This window comes from Crocuta crocuta, unplaced genomic scaffold (genome assembly GCF_008692635.1).
Source record: "Crocuta crocuta isolate KB4526 unplaced genomic scaffold, BGI_CrCroc_1.0 scaffold271, whole genome shotgun sequence".
Lineage (NCBI taxonomy): Eukaryota > Metazoa > Chordata > Mammalia > Carnivora > Hyaenidae > Crocuta > Crocuta crocuta.
This window is the reverse complement of record NW_027527824.1, coordinates 3,223,219-3,237,182: the sequence shown is the minus strand read 5'-3', so window position 1 is coordinate 3,237,182 and position 13,964 is coordinate 3,223,219. Positions and strand designations below refer to the sequence as shown.

General features: G+C 51.1%; 1 protein-coding gene across 3 annotated transcripts in view; it reads left to right on the top strand.

Annotated features, from left to right (window-relative positions):
• The window catches only part of GRIK4 (glutamate ionotropic receptor kainate type subunit 4), a 344,847-nt gene that overhangs the window by 277,618 nt on the left and 53,265 nt on the right, over positions 1-13,964 (top strand). For all 3 annotated transcript variants that reach the window (XM_077776706.1, XM_077776713.1, XM_077776720.1), the window contains exon 12: positions 7,986-8,093. In XM_077776706.1, the coding sequence (XP_077632832.1) occupies positions 7,986-8,093 (108 nt within the window). The remainder of the gene's footprint in view (positions 1-7,985; positions 8,094-13,964) is intronic.

Below are 13,964 nucleotides of genomic sequence, written 5' to 3'. Positions count from 1 at the left end.
TGAACCCCAAACTGGAGATTAAAAAAAAAAAAAAAAAGAGTCCTTGGTTATGGCTTATCCAGTTTTGGCTGGTCCCAGAGGACAAGGATCTGGAATGAAAAGAGCTTCCATTTGGATAGGCCTTTAGACTTTTGTCACTTCTGTGATTGCCTCAGATCCTCCCAGTAAGAGAAGGGAGGGAAAGGCTACCCTTATCGGCAGTAAATGGCCTTCCCAAACCACATGGCAAGGGCAGGGTGGAACCGGAAGTCAAATCTCCCGGCTTCTGGTCAGTGGCATTGCCACCCAATAGACTGTACTCCTGTTATCGCACATGCTCGTGGCTTATTATAGCTCCTCAAAAGCCATCCTAACACTATCTCAGTTGATCATCTCCAGTCCTGCTATGTCATATGGACAAGAGGGTTCATTATTTTACAGCTGAGAAAGATTTAGGGAGGTTAAGCGACTTGCCCAAGATTACACAGCTGATGCTTGACAGAGTAGGAAAGAAAATGTGGGTCTTCTGGTGCACAACCCCTCCATCCCCCCAAACCTGTCCCCTTGTGTCCAGCCCCTAAGTGAGCACCCTGCACCTTGGCCAGGATCACTTTTGTGGGGTCTTGTAGCGGACTGTTTTTGGGGCTGTATTCACCAATGAACAGGTTTATAGTGATCAGAGAGGTATGTGGGAAGACCCAGGTCTTAGGGTCAAGATAGTCTATACCTGCCCCAACTTGACCGGACAGTAGAGTAACAAATAGAACATGGGCTCAAATCCCACTTTAACCTTCTGTTAACTGGAATCCACAGCAAGTTGCCTGACATCTCTGAGTTTCTTTTATTCTTTCATCAATTTGCTCATTCATCCAATAATAACTGGTATGAAGTACCTGGATTAAGCCTTATTATTGTTGTCTGAAGTACCTGCATCTCTCAGGTGGGAAAAATAACAGGTGGTTACGCAGAAAATGGGAAATTAATGGAAGCAAGCCAGTGGCTGAGCGCCCAGCATGCGAAGGTGATCAATAAGTATTTGCGAACTCCGACTGTAGAGCAGGACTCGCCTGGCCTTGGAGTTATGTCAGCTTATGTAGAAGCTGGAACCCCACAGCGCTGAGTGCAAAGAACAATCATCTAAATGTACATAAGATATTAAATGTTGCGGAGTGCACACCCACAGACACAGGCAAGGATGTGAGGAATTCCCTCAGGGCTTTGACAATGAATCCCTTTTTTACCTACTTGGGAGAGAACAAATGGGCAAAATGACAGCCCTGAGTGATTCTCGGAGGGAGGGGGAGGCCGGTGTGACTGCTCTGGGCAGGACCGCCCTCCGCAGGTGACAGCAGAAGGCTCTCCCTTGATGGCGGAGCGAGAAAAAGACCAGCAGTGAGCAATGGTCTTGTTGCTAAGTGCACAATTACAGCCTGAGCCAAATGTTGTGAAAGGGAAGAGAATATGNGGCTCTGTGCTGACTGCCAGCTCAGAGCCTGGAGCCTGTTTCAGAGTCTGTGACTCCCTCTCTCTCTGACCCTCCCCTGCTCACGCTGTCTCTCTCTCTCTCTCCTAAAAATAAATAAAACATTAAAAAAAAAAATATCCTAGAAAACTTCTACAAAGGTCCAGATAGCAACTATTTAGACATTGCGGGCACCTGCGTGGCTCAGTCAGTTGAGCGTCCAACTCTTGATGTCAGTCCGCAGTTTGTGGGTTTGAGCCTTGTATCAGGGCTTTGAGCTGAGAGCGTGGAGCCTGCTTGGGATACTCTCTCTCTCTCTCTCTCTCTCTCTCTCTCTCTCTGTCTCTGCCCCTTCCCTGCTCACGCTCTCTCTCTCAAAATGAATAAGCGTTTAAAAAAACATGTTACCCTTGTAGATAAAAGCAGTCATGGGTACTATATAAGCAAACAGGGATAGATGTGTTCTAATAAAACTTTATTTACTAAATCAGGCAGTGGCCCGGATGTAGCTTGTAGGCTGATTTGCCAACCTCTGAAGAGCTGAAAGAAGGCTGGGGGCCAGGCCTGGTATGCAGCAAAGAAAGTTCTAGAAGGGGAGTGGCATGCACACAGACCCTGGCAACAAGGAGCTTGTTGCACTTGAACATGTGCGTGGAGCAAATCATATGAGGTGAGCATAGGCAGTGGGCGGAGGCCCACCTTGCAGGGTCTGATGGGCCGTGTGAACGATCTGTGTCCTTCAAGCAAAATGGGAACAACTGAAAGGTGTTAAGCAAGGGCTGGTTTGGTCATATTTGAGATTTGGTGGGGATGGCCACCCACGGCTATGTGGAGAGCAGAACAGAGGCCCAGAGCGTAGCCTTTTCCAGGGGAAATTCCATGGGGACCAAGACTAGAGTGGAGGCCAGGGAAGGGGGAGACGGGGAAGGTCACTGGCTTGCTCAGGGCCACTGGGCCCTGTGGTTACAGGATGCTAATGTGGGACTCCAGACTCCACGTGACACGCTCCCAGCTCTTTTGGGAAGCAGGAGGGGACCCCTGTGGTCATGGCCCTGGACAGGCATTGCTGAGGGAGGGAACCACTTGCTTACATTGCCCCCAGGGTCATATACCGACTAAATGCAGGTCCCAGACATTCATTCAGTTGTACAGCAGTGACCCTCCCAAAGGACTGTGGGTAGTCCGTATCGATGCCACGGATTCCATTCACCAGAGGCCCTGCGCCACATCTGGCCTTATCTGTGTTCTTACAGCAGCTTCTTCGAGCCTGGCCCCTTGGTTGTTCGCCCGGGGGGTTAAAGGCAGCTCTCTGACAGCACTGCCAAGGGACAATTCTAAAAGAGACCAGACGCTATGAAAAGTGGACAAATTAACTTATCAAAGCACAGAAATGAAGGCAAGTGGCTGCTCACATTTGAGTAATCCACAGCAACATTATATCACAGCATAGTGTAATAATAACGCTTCGTAACAATGACAATGTATTAAGGTCAAGACACTCTCTCTGTTTAAGAGGACAGCAGAATGTGTAATGCTCTTCGCCAGAATTTTTGGAAACAGGACCTTCAGATAAATAATGGAAATCTGCAAAATGTTAGTGCCTAAGGAGCAAGATGCCTATTAATGTCTATGGACACAAGGCAGCATAAGTCCTATGTCGTTTAGGAGTTTTGGATAAATGATACTTTCTGTGCCTGTGCAAACACATCCCATATCATTTATTTTCAGAAACGTTCGTATTTGACTCAACACTCCAATCACGAGATATTTCTTGTGGGAGCGTCAGAATGGGGTGTGAGACGAAGTACACATTCATTTTCAATGTTACGATCTGTGTTAAGCAGCACATTGGCCTTGTTTCGAATCCCTTTGTTCCACTCACCAGCTCTGTGACTTGGATCAGTTATGATCTTACATGGACTTCACTTTCCTTCCTTCCTTTTTTTTTTTTTTTTAAAAAAGGTTTATTTATTTTGAAAGGCGGAGAGAGAGAGAATGAGTGGGAGACAGACAGAGAGAGAAAAGGACAGAGGATCCGAAGCGTGCTGTGGGCTGACAGCATAGAGCCTGATGTGGGACTTGAACTTGCAAACCATGAGATCATGACCTGTGCCAAAGTCGGACACTTAGCTGAGGGAGCCACCCAGGCGTCCCCACTTTCCTTCCTAATAAAGTGAAGAGGCAGTGAGACCCGTAAGCGTCCACTTCGAGCGTCCAGCACAGAGCCTACGTGAGCAGGTGGGCACTAGTGACACACCAGGGCCATCTTGCCCCAGCTAGTGAGGGCCACGGTTCACACCTCTTCCCAGCTCTGTTCAATGACATCACGTCGGTAGCCTGCACTCAACTTTAGCGGGAGGGTCTACCCCTCAGAAATGGGCCAGTGTTACAAATCAGAGTCTTTTTTTTCCTGCAGCGCCGGCTCTTAGACATTTCCTGGCCCACCACCTAGTCCCTGTTAACCTCTACACCTTCGCCCTTTCCTGTCATCATGTCTGTCGTCTGAATGGCATCCGGTCATCCTGCATCACAGTCCCCTGGAGGGCTTGCTACAACACACCTGGCTGGACCCTAGAATTTCTGACCTAGTCAGTCTGGAGTGGGGCCTAGGAATGTGTACTTCCACCCCTGGTACTGGGGATCCCGGAACCAGACTTTGAGACGCTGGGCTCCTCCATCTAATAAACTCAAATCTACAGTGCCAAGCCCTCTGTTGGGCACAGAAGAGATCCGCCTTCTGTCTCAGACCACGGCACTAAAAATTAATGAATACTTGCATAGTACTTGCCCATACACCATCTCATTTAATCTCCTTAAGTGCTCTAGGAGGTAATAATCACTCTTTTAACTCCCATTTTATAGATGGAGGTAACAGGCTCAGAGGGACTGAGTAACGTACCCGAGGCCACACAGCTCATAAGCAGAGAAACCAAGTTAAACTCAGGTCCTCCCACTCTGGGGCCAAGGCATGTGTGATGCAGACAGGGTAGCGCACAAGGGCAAGCAGAGGCTGACAGGGCGGGGCCACATCAGCCCAGGGGGAAGGGGAGGGTGCCTTTTCCCTACCTGCATTAAGGCATTGTATAGGCTAACGGTGTTGTCTGAGTCCACATGGTAGACGTGGTAGAAACGCAGAGTAAGTGGGGGAGAGACAAAGCGCAGAGGGAGGCTCATGGAAAGATATTATTTGAACATAATCAGGCCCCACATGTGGGCATGTGGAAGAGGCTTACAGAACAGCTGCTTCTGCAAGAGATTTGGAAGACAGGTGTCAGGAAGGCGGAGCCAGGGAATCTGGCTGAAGGCAGAGCCACAGATTGTCAGTGATGAGAGCTGGATCTCCTGCCCACCGCTGGCATGCATGTGGCATGGAAGGTGCCCAGTGGGTGGGGCAATTAGCCTGTATCCCAGGGCACCTGGCTCTGTCTCTCGCTTTCCCTCCCACCGCCTTTCTGCAATTAGATTGCACTGAGGAAAAGCCGCCAAGCCGCTTTGTTGCATCTGATGAGTTTATTAATTTCTTGGGGGCTAATGGGAAGGTGGTTGGGAGCTTCATTTCCTGACTAGAGCTTAGGGGCTAATTAGTCTCTTTGTTGTGTCCCCGGAGGGGGGAGGGGGGAAGGGGGAGGGCAGTGCACTGCTCAGGCTTGTCAGATCTGGCTCCGGGTAAATCATTTCTATCCCTGGCTTTTGTGGGAACTTATCTCATGGCTTGGGTAAGATCTGGAAGGCCGGCGCTGGAGCAGGTGGTTAGTGAAGTTTGGGTCCCTTGAACACAGCAGAGGTGGGAAGGCGGGGTTGGAGGGGAGCTGTGGTCTTCTTGGCCCTTCGAGTGTGAAGTACACTTAAGGTGACAGATAGGACTCTGAGAAGTTCGATCCTGCTTCCGAATTCTGACACCCAGCCCAATTATCCTTTATGTCCTTCTGTCCAAATCTGGCCCTTCCCACCCTCAGAGACCATTGGGAACCAATTCTAGCCATTTTGAAGACAGGCTAGATCTACGTTCAGATGAGCCTCCTCTGAGAGGATAGTCATTTCGCCTGACTCGATGGAGTGTCCAGACCTAGGAGAGGAAAGCTCTGTCCAAGGTTCTTGCCAAATGGCTGAGGCTCCTTTCTCTGGTTCACCGGGACGGCTCTCACGGTACTCATGTTGGCGTCCCCACCCAAGGCACACCAGGAGAGATGGGAAACTCTTATTTTAGGTGTCAGACAGCTCTGGGTTCAAGCCCGGGCACCATTGCTGGGTGGGTGACCCTAGGCAAGCCATTAAACCTCTCTGAGCCTCAGTCTCCTTATAAGTCAGACCACCACCACTATCTGCAAAGTTGGAGGGAGAGTCCAAAGAGATGATAGAACACATCCAGCGCAGCAGGTATGTGGTCTCTGTTGTGCTTAAAAATCTAGCAGCTCATCCCTCATCCCCCACACCCGTTTCCCCTGCAGAGTGAGGCAGAAGGGGAGCCCTGACAATAACCTGATGGGGCCGGTCCCTTTGAGAGGCAGTTAGGTGCTCCAGAAACCCAGACGAGACTCCCTCATCTTCTGCCCACGTTTGCCAGCAGCAGCAATCTGCCGATATGAAAGGAAGCAGTAACCTGCTTCCAGGTACCAGCCCCTAAGCAAGATGCTGAGATGTGAGCATAAACTGGCCAGCCCTGCACAGGCTAGTAGGGAAGACAGGCAAACAAAAGTGCGCCGTAGGACATTGGAAGAGCCAGGCAGGATGGCCATGAAGGCGTCCTTGGGAAGATGTAACTGGGGCTGAAGCTCAAGCCTCTCAGCCAATGAGTGAGTGGCCCTAGGACAAGTTGGAGAAGCTCTTCTATCTTAGCATCAGTTTCTTCATCTGTCAAATGGGATCTCCCATGAGAGCATGCGCGAGACTCTGCTTGTCAACTAGAAAAGAATGTGCATACGTATGGGCCCCTTCTGCCCATGTGGAGGCCAAGAAAGCTGCCCACCCCTCTTCAAGTGGCATCCTCACAGAGTCTTGGAGAGGAGTTTTAAGGTCATCTGTGTCATCTCCCTTCCGGCAGGTGAAAGGCTCACCTGTGGACACCATCAGTCCTGCGGCTTGACCTTTCCGCCTTCGAGCTCAAGGCCATGATGTCAGAGAGGTGGTTACTATTCCTCAAGACCCTCAACCCTCTGGCCCTACGAAGTAGGGGTGCGGGTGGGGGGGGACCAAGGGTGAGATGCATCTTCATTGTTGTTCAGTTTTCCACAAGAGGAACCCAGAGCCCAGCTCTGGTGAATTGAGCCACATGGCATCTATGGAACCCATGAGGATTTTCCAGGGAAGCTGCTGCCGGTGCCTGGAGGTGCCTGGCGGAGACGGATGTGTGCATTTCATTGGGTTTCCAGCCAGCTGTCAGCCATGTCTCCTGGCTGCCCACCTCAAGCACTCAGCAGCAGAAATGATTTGCCAGGGGCTTTAGCTAGTAGAAATATATTGGTATTTCACATGTGCACGCACACACACACACACACACGCACACACACATGTATGTAGTTATAAAAAGGGTTCCACTGAGAAAACAACTCATCTAAAAACCCAGTGATGTTGAGTTGAGGTGTAGGCGACTTTCTAGAATGGAGAGCTGAGTAAGTTGTGCATTTTTCCCCAGAAGTGAAGGCGACAGGGGAGAGGGAGGGAAGTAGCATTTATTGTTAGGTTGAATACATCCTCACAATGACCCAGTGAAGTTTTGTTGTTATTCCCATTTTATAGATGAGGAGGCATGCTCATGCTCAGAGGGGTTCCGTAATTTTTTGGAGGTTACACATTTGAGATCCATGTGCCTGGGCCTGCCCGAATAACCTAGTTATTTGGCATCCGTGGTCTTGGCTGGCTTTGTGAAGAAGGCAAGGCAAACATTCCCACCCCCATTGACAGCTGGGGAAACTGAGGCTCAGAAGGATTTAAGTAGCTTGCCTGGGTTCTCACAGCCAGCAAGGGAGCCGACCAGGGCAAGAATCCAGGTGTTTCCTCTTCTGGTTCATTCACTCACTGGACCCTCAGCCACACTCACTGAAGGGCCTAGGGCCACGCCACTTCTCTCCAGTGTACTGTTCTGGTTCTGATCTAGGTGACGAGAATTACTGAAGGCAGGCTGATGCAAAGGAGCTCTGTGGCTCATTCTTGCCTCTAGATCACATGATTCCACTTATTCCATTCCCTTCTGTGGGAGGGAACATCTCCAAACTGCATTCCATCCCTGATTTGTTTTCCGCTTTTCTCTTCTTCTTCTAGGTCTTCACCCCATCTTCCTTTCCTCTCTCAGACCCCTCCCCTACCTTCCCTGACCCCTTCAACCCCATGGAACAGCACCCCTGCCCTGATCCTGCCCCTCTTCTGCAAATTCCATGTCCCTCCCTCCATCTATGGTTTACATAGAGCCCAGCCAGAGGCAGGGGCCTGGCCTCCCTTCTGCTTCTCAGCTTTTTCCAACCCTGGAGGCTGGCACGAGCTCAGCAACCCCACTGCGCAGCCGCCTCCGTTCCCCATTTCTTCCCAGCCCTCTCCATTGTCTCCTCAGATTGGCCAGTGGCACGTGGCGGACGGCCTCAGCATGGACAGCCGCCTCTACGCCTCCAACATCTCCGACAGTCTCTTCAACACCACGCTGGTTGTCACCACCATCCTGGTAAGCGGGGTGGTCCCAGGCCTCCCAGCTGCAGCGCCCCAGGGTGCCTCCTCCAGCTCCAGGCGCCCCCCCCCCCTCCCTGGGGTTCCCAGTGAACACAAGATGGGAGCTCTAATCAGAGCACCGAGGCCAATTTATGACAGTGTAATTAAACCCAAGTTGCTGTTTCGTATGGAAATGCTATTTGATGAGTTCCAGAGCAGCTGGGGAAGAGGGATGGGGTGAAGAGACAATACAGTTTGTGCATGCCTCTTCCAGGGGCACCCTGACAGCCAGGATGCTGCGCGTGGCCCAGGGAAGGGAACCTTATGATAGAGAAGCCCAGCAGGGGGCCAGATCCAGTCCACCAGGGTGGCCCCTACTCTTTCACGACAGCCTACTTTGCTCGGTGCCTACTGTGTGCAAAATGCCCCCCCTGCAGTGGACGTCTGAATTTCAGTGGGTTTTTATGGCCTATTTCTTCATTTCCAGATGGTCAAAAGAAAGTTCTCAATCTATAGAGCAAGGGACCATCTGCCTGTTTTATTTGATTCAATTCTCTTCAACAATTACCAAACCCTTCTCCCCATGGATCAGGCACCGTGTTCAATCCTGGAGACACGAAGATGAATAAGGCTCGCTGTCTAGCCTCAAAGAAGTTATAATTTAGGAGATGGCATGGGTCAAGTGCATTCACAGCCAAGTTTGTCTTCTTCTTCTTCCCTGGTGAAGATCTCATGTTTTAAAAGATTTGTCAGTTAAACCAACTGCATATATTAAGCAATAATTAGTTTGTTCCTCTCCCCTCACTCTCCCCTTTTAACTAATCAAAGGCATATTTCCCTGCCTGGCACAGTGTCTTATCAGCAGGAGATAACCAGCTTCGCCACGCTGATATAACTCCAGCCCAAAGCAGAGACTAGATGTACTGGGTAGTCTGCTTAGCCTTATCACTGCTAAATGCGCAAGGTCTGCAAATGTGCCTGTTTCTTTAGGCTTTTTGAGATAATGAAAGAGCTCAGGGACTTCCATCACTACATTCGTGAACTGCCAGGGCCCAGGAACCCAAGGCTCGAATTCTTGATCTACTGTGGGCAGAGTGGTGTAAAAGCCAGCAAAGAGGTACACAGCCAGCACTGTGTGGGTGGAAGGAGGGAGAAATTCCCATGTCATCAGGAAGGTTAGCAAAGCCTCCCGGAAAAGAAGGGACGCAGAAGACAGGCTCCAAAAGACAGGGAGAGATGGGGAGGGAGAGGTGGATGAAGGATAGCGTTGTGGGCGTTTAGGAAGTGCTGAAAAGGACCAGTTTTCCAGGAATGGGCATTGGTGGAGAGGGGAACGGAGGACCAGAAAAGTGGGGTACAGTGCTTAGGAACTTGAATGCCTCACTGAGTGTTCCCTTCCTGTGGAAGGAAATGGAATAACTGAATATTTCCATTCCCTTTTTCAGTGAACACTGGGGGGCCCTACTATAGGGTGCTGTTGTGGGTACCCAGGGATAGAGCTGAAAGTGCAGTTGTTAGTGTGGACCCTTTGAGCCAGGGAAATCTGAGCAGAGACCTGATGGGGAGAGGTGAGAGCCAGGTGGCCATCTGGGAAGCAATATTCCAGGAGGAAAGAGGGAACAGTCGGAGCGAAGGATGGAGAGAGCAATTCCAGATCCAGGCTATTGGTCACTCCCCCACTGTCAGCTCCAGCTTTAGCCTCTCTGAACCAACTTGGAAATGCTAGAAAGATTGGAAGGTGGTGATGTCACCACGGCCCTTGAGGTCTGCTAGAACCTGGCTGAACTGGGCAATGGTCAGCTGCGGTCCTGGCCAAGGGGGTCAGCACTGCTGGGACCGCCCGCCCACAGGCTTCTCTACCTCTGAAGTACTTCTTGAATCTGTCCCATACTGTCTGTCCCCAAATCCCGTGCCCTCAGAGGCCCATTTACCACTTTCACCTGAGTGTGACCTCCTTAGAATCTCCCTTCTCAATTGCTCAGCCTCCCCTGCCCCATACTCCTTTCCCCCTCTGTCAGCGTGGTCTTTCTAAAATCAGAATTATCCTGTCATTTCGTCACTTACCATTCTTCAGCATTGCCCAGGACCCACCGTCCCTGCGATCAGAGTAGAAACCCCTCATAACAAGGCGCAGCCTACCTGCTTCCTCTCCACACGACTTGGGGTCTAGCACTACAAGACCACACAACACTTCCTCACTGAATTATGTCCTTCCCTGCCTCTGCACCTGCTGTTCCCTCAGCCCAGAATACCCTTCCCTCTAAATCTCATTTCCAACTGGAAATGCCCATGTGCCCTTCAGAGCTCTGTTCACATGTCACTTCCTCCATGAAGTCTTCCCTAAACTGACTCCTGCCCTCCCCCGTCCCTAGCATTTTGCCCACACCTCTGTGGTGGCGCTTCTCCTTTCAGACGTTGTTGTTTATGCTCTGTCGCCCCTTCTAGAATGGGAGCTCCTTGAAGATTGGGGTTCTTGACACAAAGTAGGAGCTTGACGATTAGAATTTGAATAAAGGAGGGGCGCCTGGGTGGCTCAGTCGGTTAAGCGTCTGACTTCGGCTCAGGTCATTATCTCACGGTTCATGGGTTCAAGTCCCGTGTCAGGCTCTGTGCTGACAGCTAGCTCAGAGCCTGGAGCCTGTCTTCAGATTCTGTGACTCCCTTTCTCTGACCCTCCCCTGCTCATGCTATCTGTATCTCTCTCTCAAAGAAAAAAAATTTTTTTGAATAAAGGAGTCCCTTCCTGTAGAGTAGAAGGATGTCCCTTAAAGNCCCGTGTCAGGCTCTGTGCTGACAGCTAGCTCAGAGCCTGGAGCCTGTCTTCAGATTCTGTGACTCCCTTTCTCTGACCCTCCCCTGCTCATGCTATCTGTATCTCTCTCTCTCAAAGAAAAAAAAATTTTGTGAATAAAGGAGTCCCTTCCTGTAGAGTAGAAGGAAGTCCCTTAAAAGCCAATCCGAGTTTGAGAGGGAGATGGGGACATTGCTGGCTTATACTTTTCCTGCCTCTCAGGGGCTGGAATTGGACGATGCTGAGAGCTTTGGCACAGCCCACAGGGACATGGAGACCATAGCGGTGTGTTTCTAGACAGGGAAAGTCAGTCTGACTCTGTGTGTGTGTGTGTGTGCGCGCGCGTGCGCTCGTGGCGCACGCACATGCAGGCGTGCATGTGTGCACATACAGGTGGCTCGCGTATGCACANTCAGTCTGACTCTGTGTGTGTGTGTGTGTGTGTGTGTGTGTGCACGCGCGCGCGCTCGTGGCGCACGCACATGCAGGCGTGCATGTGTGCACACACAGGTGGCTCGCGTATGCACATGTGTGTTCATCAAGTGTGGCAGCAGGGCACCTTGACGTCAGGTGACGTTTAACAACATGGTAAGCATGATTCAGACACAAATCTCTTCTTATGCCTGTGTGTCAAAAATGGCTGCTACAACTCTCACCAGGAATGATTATCTTAATTTAGTCCCTGGTGACCATTTGTGGGTTATCCTTGGCAGACAGTAATCCTGAATGACTTATCCCTTAAAACTCAGCACATATCTCCACTGTCTCCTGTTCCTGTCCGAGCGCACTTGGGACATGTGAATGATTCATTGGTTAATACCAGCAAACACACAGAATTAGCCGTAGCTCTTACTCCTTGAGCTGTTACCCGAGTTGAACATTTGCCTGCATTTTCCTTTCCATTCCCCCAACATTGGTGCCAGGACAGAGGGGCTCCTGCCCCAAGCCAGCACTCAGCCCCCACATTTTCCATAGTGCCAGTGAGCCCCAACCCTCTCAATAGTTTGGCTTTCCCACATGTCTCTTCCCTCCAAGATTGGCTTTTTTTTTTTTAATTGTTTTTGAGAGAGAGAGTGCATACAATCAGGGGAGGGGCAGAGAGAGAGAGGAGAGACAGAATCCCAAGCAGGATCCGCACCGTCAGTGTAGAGCCCAATGCGGGACTTGAACTCACAAATTGTGAGATCATGACCTGAGCTGAAGTCCGACATTTAACCGACTGAGCCACCCAGGCACCCCCAAGATTGGCCTTTTGTATGTTTACTTTGAACATGCCCGTGAGTTTTAAGTTAACTTGAGAGTAGAGAGTTTCTGGGGAGAAGAATTTCATGATACTCCTTGGGATAATTAAAGGTAGCCTTGGATGTTGCCAACCCAGGGCTGGAACCCCCAGCCAAGCCCTGTCCTGGCAATGTTCACTTGCTCTGTCCACAAGTGCCTGATGCTGGAGCCGGACAGGGGTACCAGAGAAGAGGAAGAGTCAGTCCAGACCCCACTTACATTCTCCCTGGAGGCATAGCCTGGAGGGTGAGCGGGCCATGTGAGGCAGCGAGAGTTCTGAGAAATGAGTTGGTTTCAGAGGAGGTGATGGGACTCCCAAGGACAGAGGTGGGTTTGGTGTGAGTTTAGGGGGGAGAAAGGGAGGGAGAGAAGCTGGGGCAGAGAGAAAGCCTTGAGTGGAAGACAAGAGACTGGCCCGCCTCACTGACATGGCAGTGATCTTGGCCATGAAACAGAACCAGGCCACCTTCGACACAGAGCTCCCCATCCCTGATGTACAACCTTCTGCCTTCTTCTCTCCCACTTCACACTCACAAAATCACCCTCCCGTACTGCCCCCCATGACCTCCGGTCTGTCTGACTCTCCATCCTTTCTGATTCTCCGCCCTCCCCAACCCTGAAGCCCCTTCCGGCTTGAGCTCATCAAACTGATATCTTAACACTTGCGTCTCTTAGCTTCCAGCACCATCTCCACCACGATGCTCAGCCGTCTCATCTCCTGCGTGTCCCAAGCCCAGTCGCCCTCACAATCCCCACTCATAGCTACCCATCGACAGTCAGCCTCCCGACCTCCTCTGGGCCTTATACTCCCTGGGCTCATGTCTTGCTCATTCCCTGTCACGTCCCCTGAGTAATTCTACCAAACCTTCTACACACCAAGTCTTCAGTCCTGCCCCCAACATGACTCTGGGGCCTGGCACGGATTCCCTCACCTCTGTCCCTTCCCTTCCTCTCTGTGTCCATGTCTCCACCTTACCTACAGGCCCCTTCCCAGCTGCATTGTCACCTTGGCGCCATCTCCTTCCACTCGGCCACCGGACTTTACTGTACCAGCTAGCACCTCTCTTCCTTCTCTAATCTCTCCTCATGGGATTCTTCCTTTCTACCTGCAAATATACCCCATCCTCAGATACCATCGCTACCCCCTTGACCACACCCTGCTGCCCCTCCGGCTACCCTCCAGCTTAGGGGATTGTAAGTGATGATGCTGGTGGACGCTTGGGGAATCCTCCAGCCCAGTGGTTTGCAGATGGCGAAACCTATGCTGGAGGAGAGACAAGGCCAGTAGAAGTTAGGTGGAGAGGCCACGTCCCTGCCTTCCTTTATCTCCTGACTTCTCAAGCTTCTGGTACCTTCTTTCTTCTGCACCTCTTGTTCACTCCCCATTCCTGCAGAGTCCTGCCGTTCCCGCTGCACCTGCCGTGGGAGAGTTGCCAGCGACACCTGTCCAGGGGCCCCCTGCACAGCCCTGCTTCATCTCTGTAGGGGAATGTGTGCACACGCCTTCCCAAACCTCCTTCCTCCCTGGCTTTTGTGGCCCCATTTTCCTGACTTTCAGCCTTTCTGGCTGCTCCTGCTTTATCTCTCTGCTACGGACATTTTCCCCACTGTCTAAGATCTGAGTCCTGTCCCCCTTCTGTCCTGCCTCAGTTCTTCCCCGTCAATGGCCTCATATACCCTGTAGCTTCAGTCGTCTGCTCTGTACAGAGGCCTCCCTGCCACAGTCTTGCCCTCACGCCACATCTTAAACATGCAATCAGGGGTTTCCTCCAGGATAGCCTACCAGCACTTCAAATTCAACATGACCCAAATCCT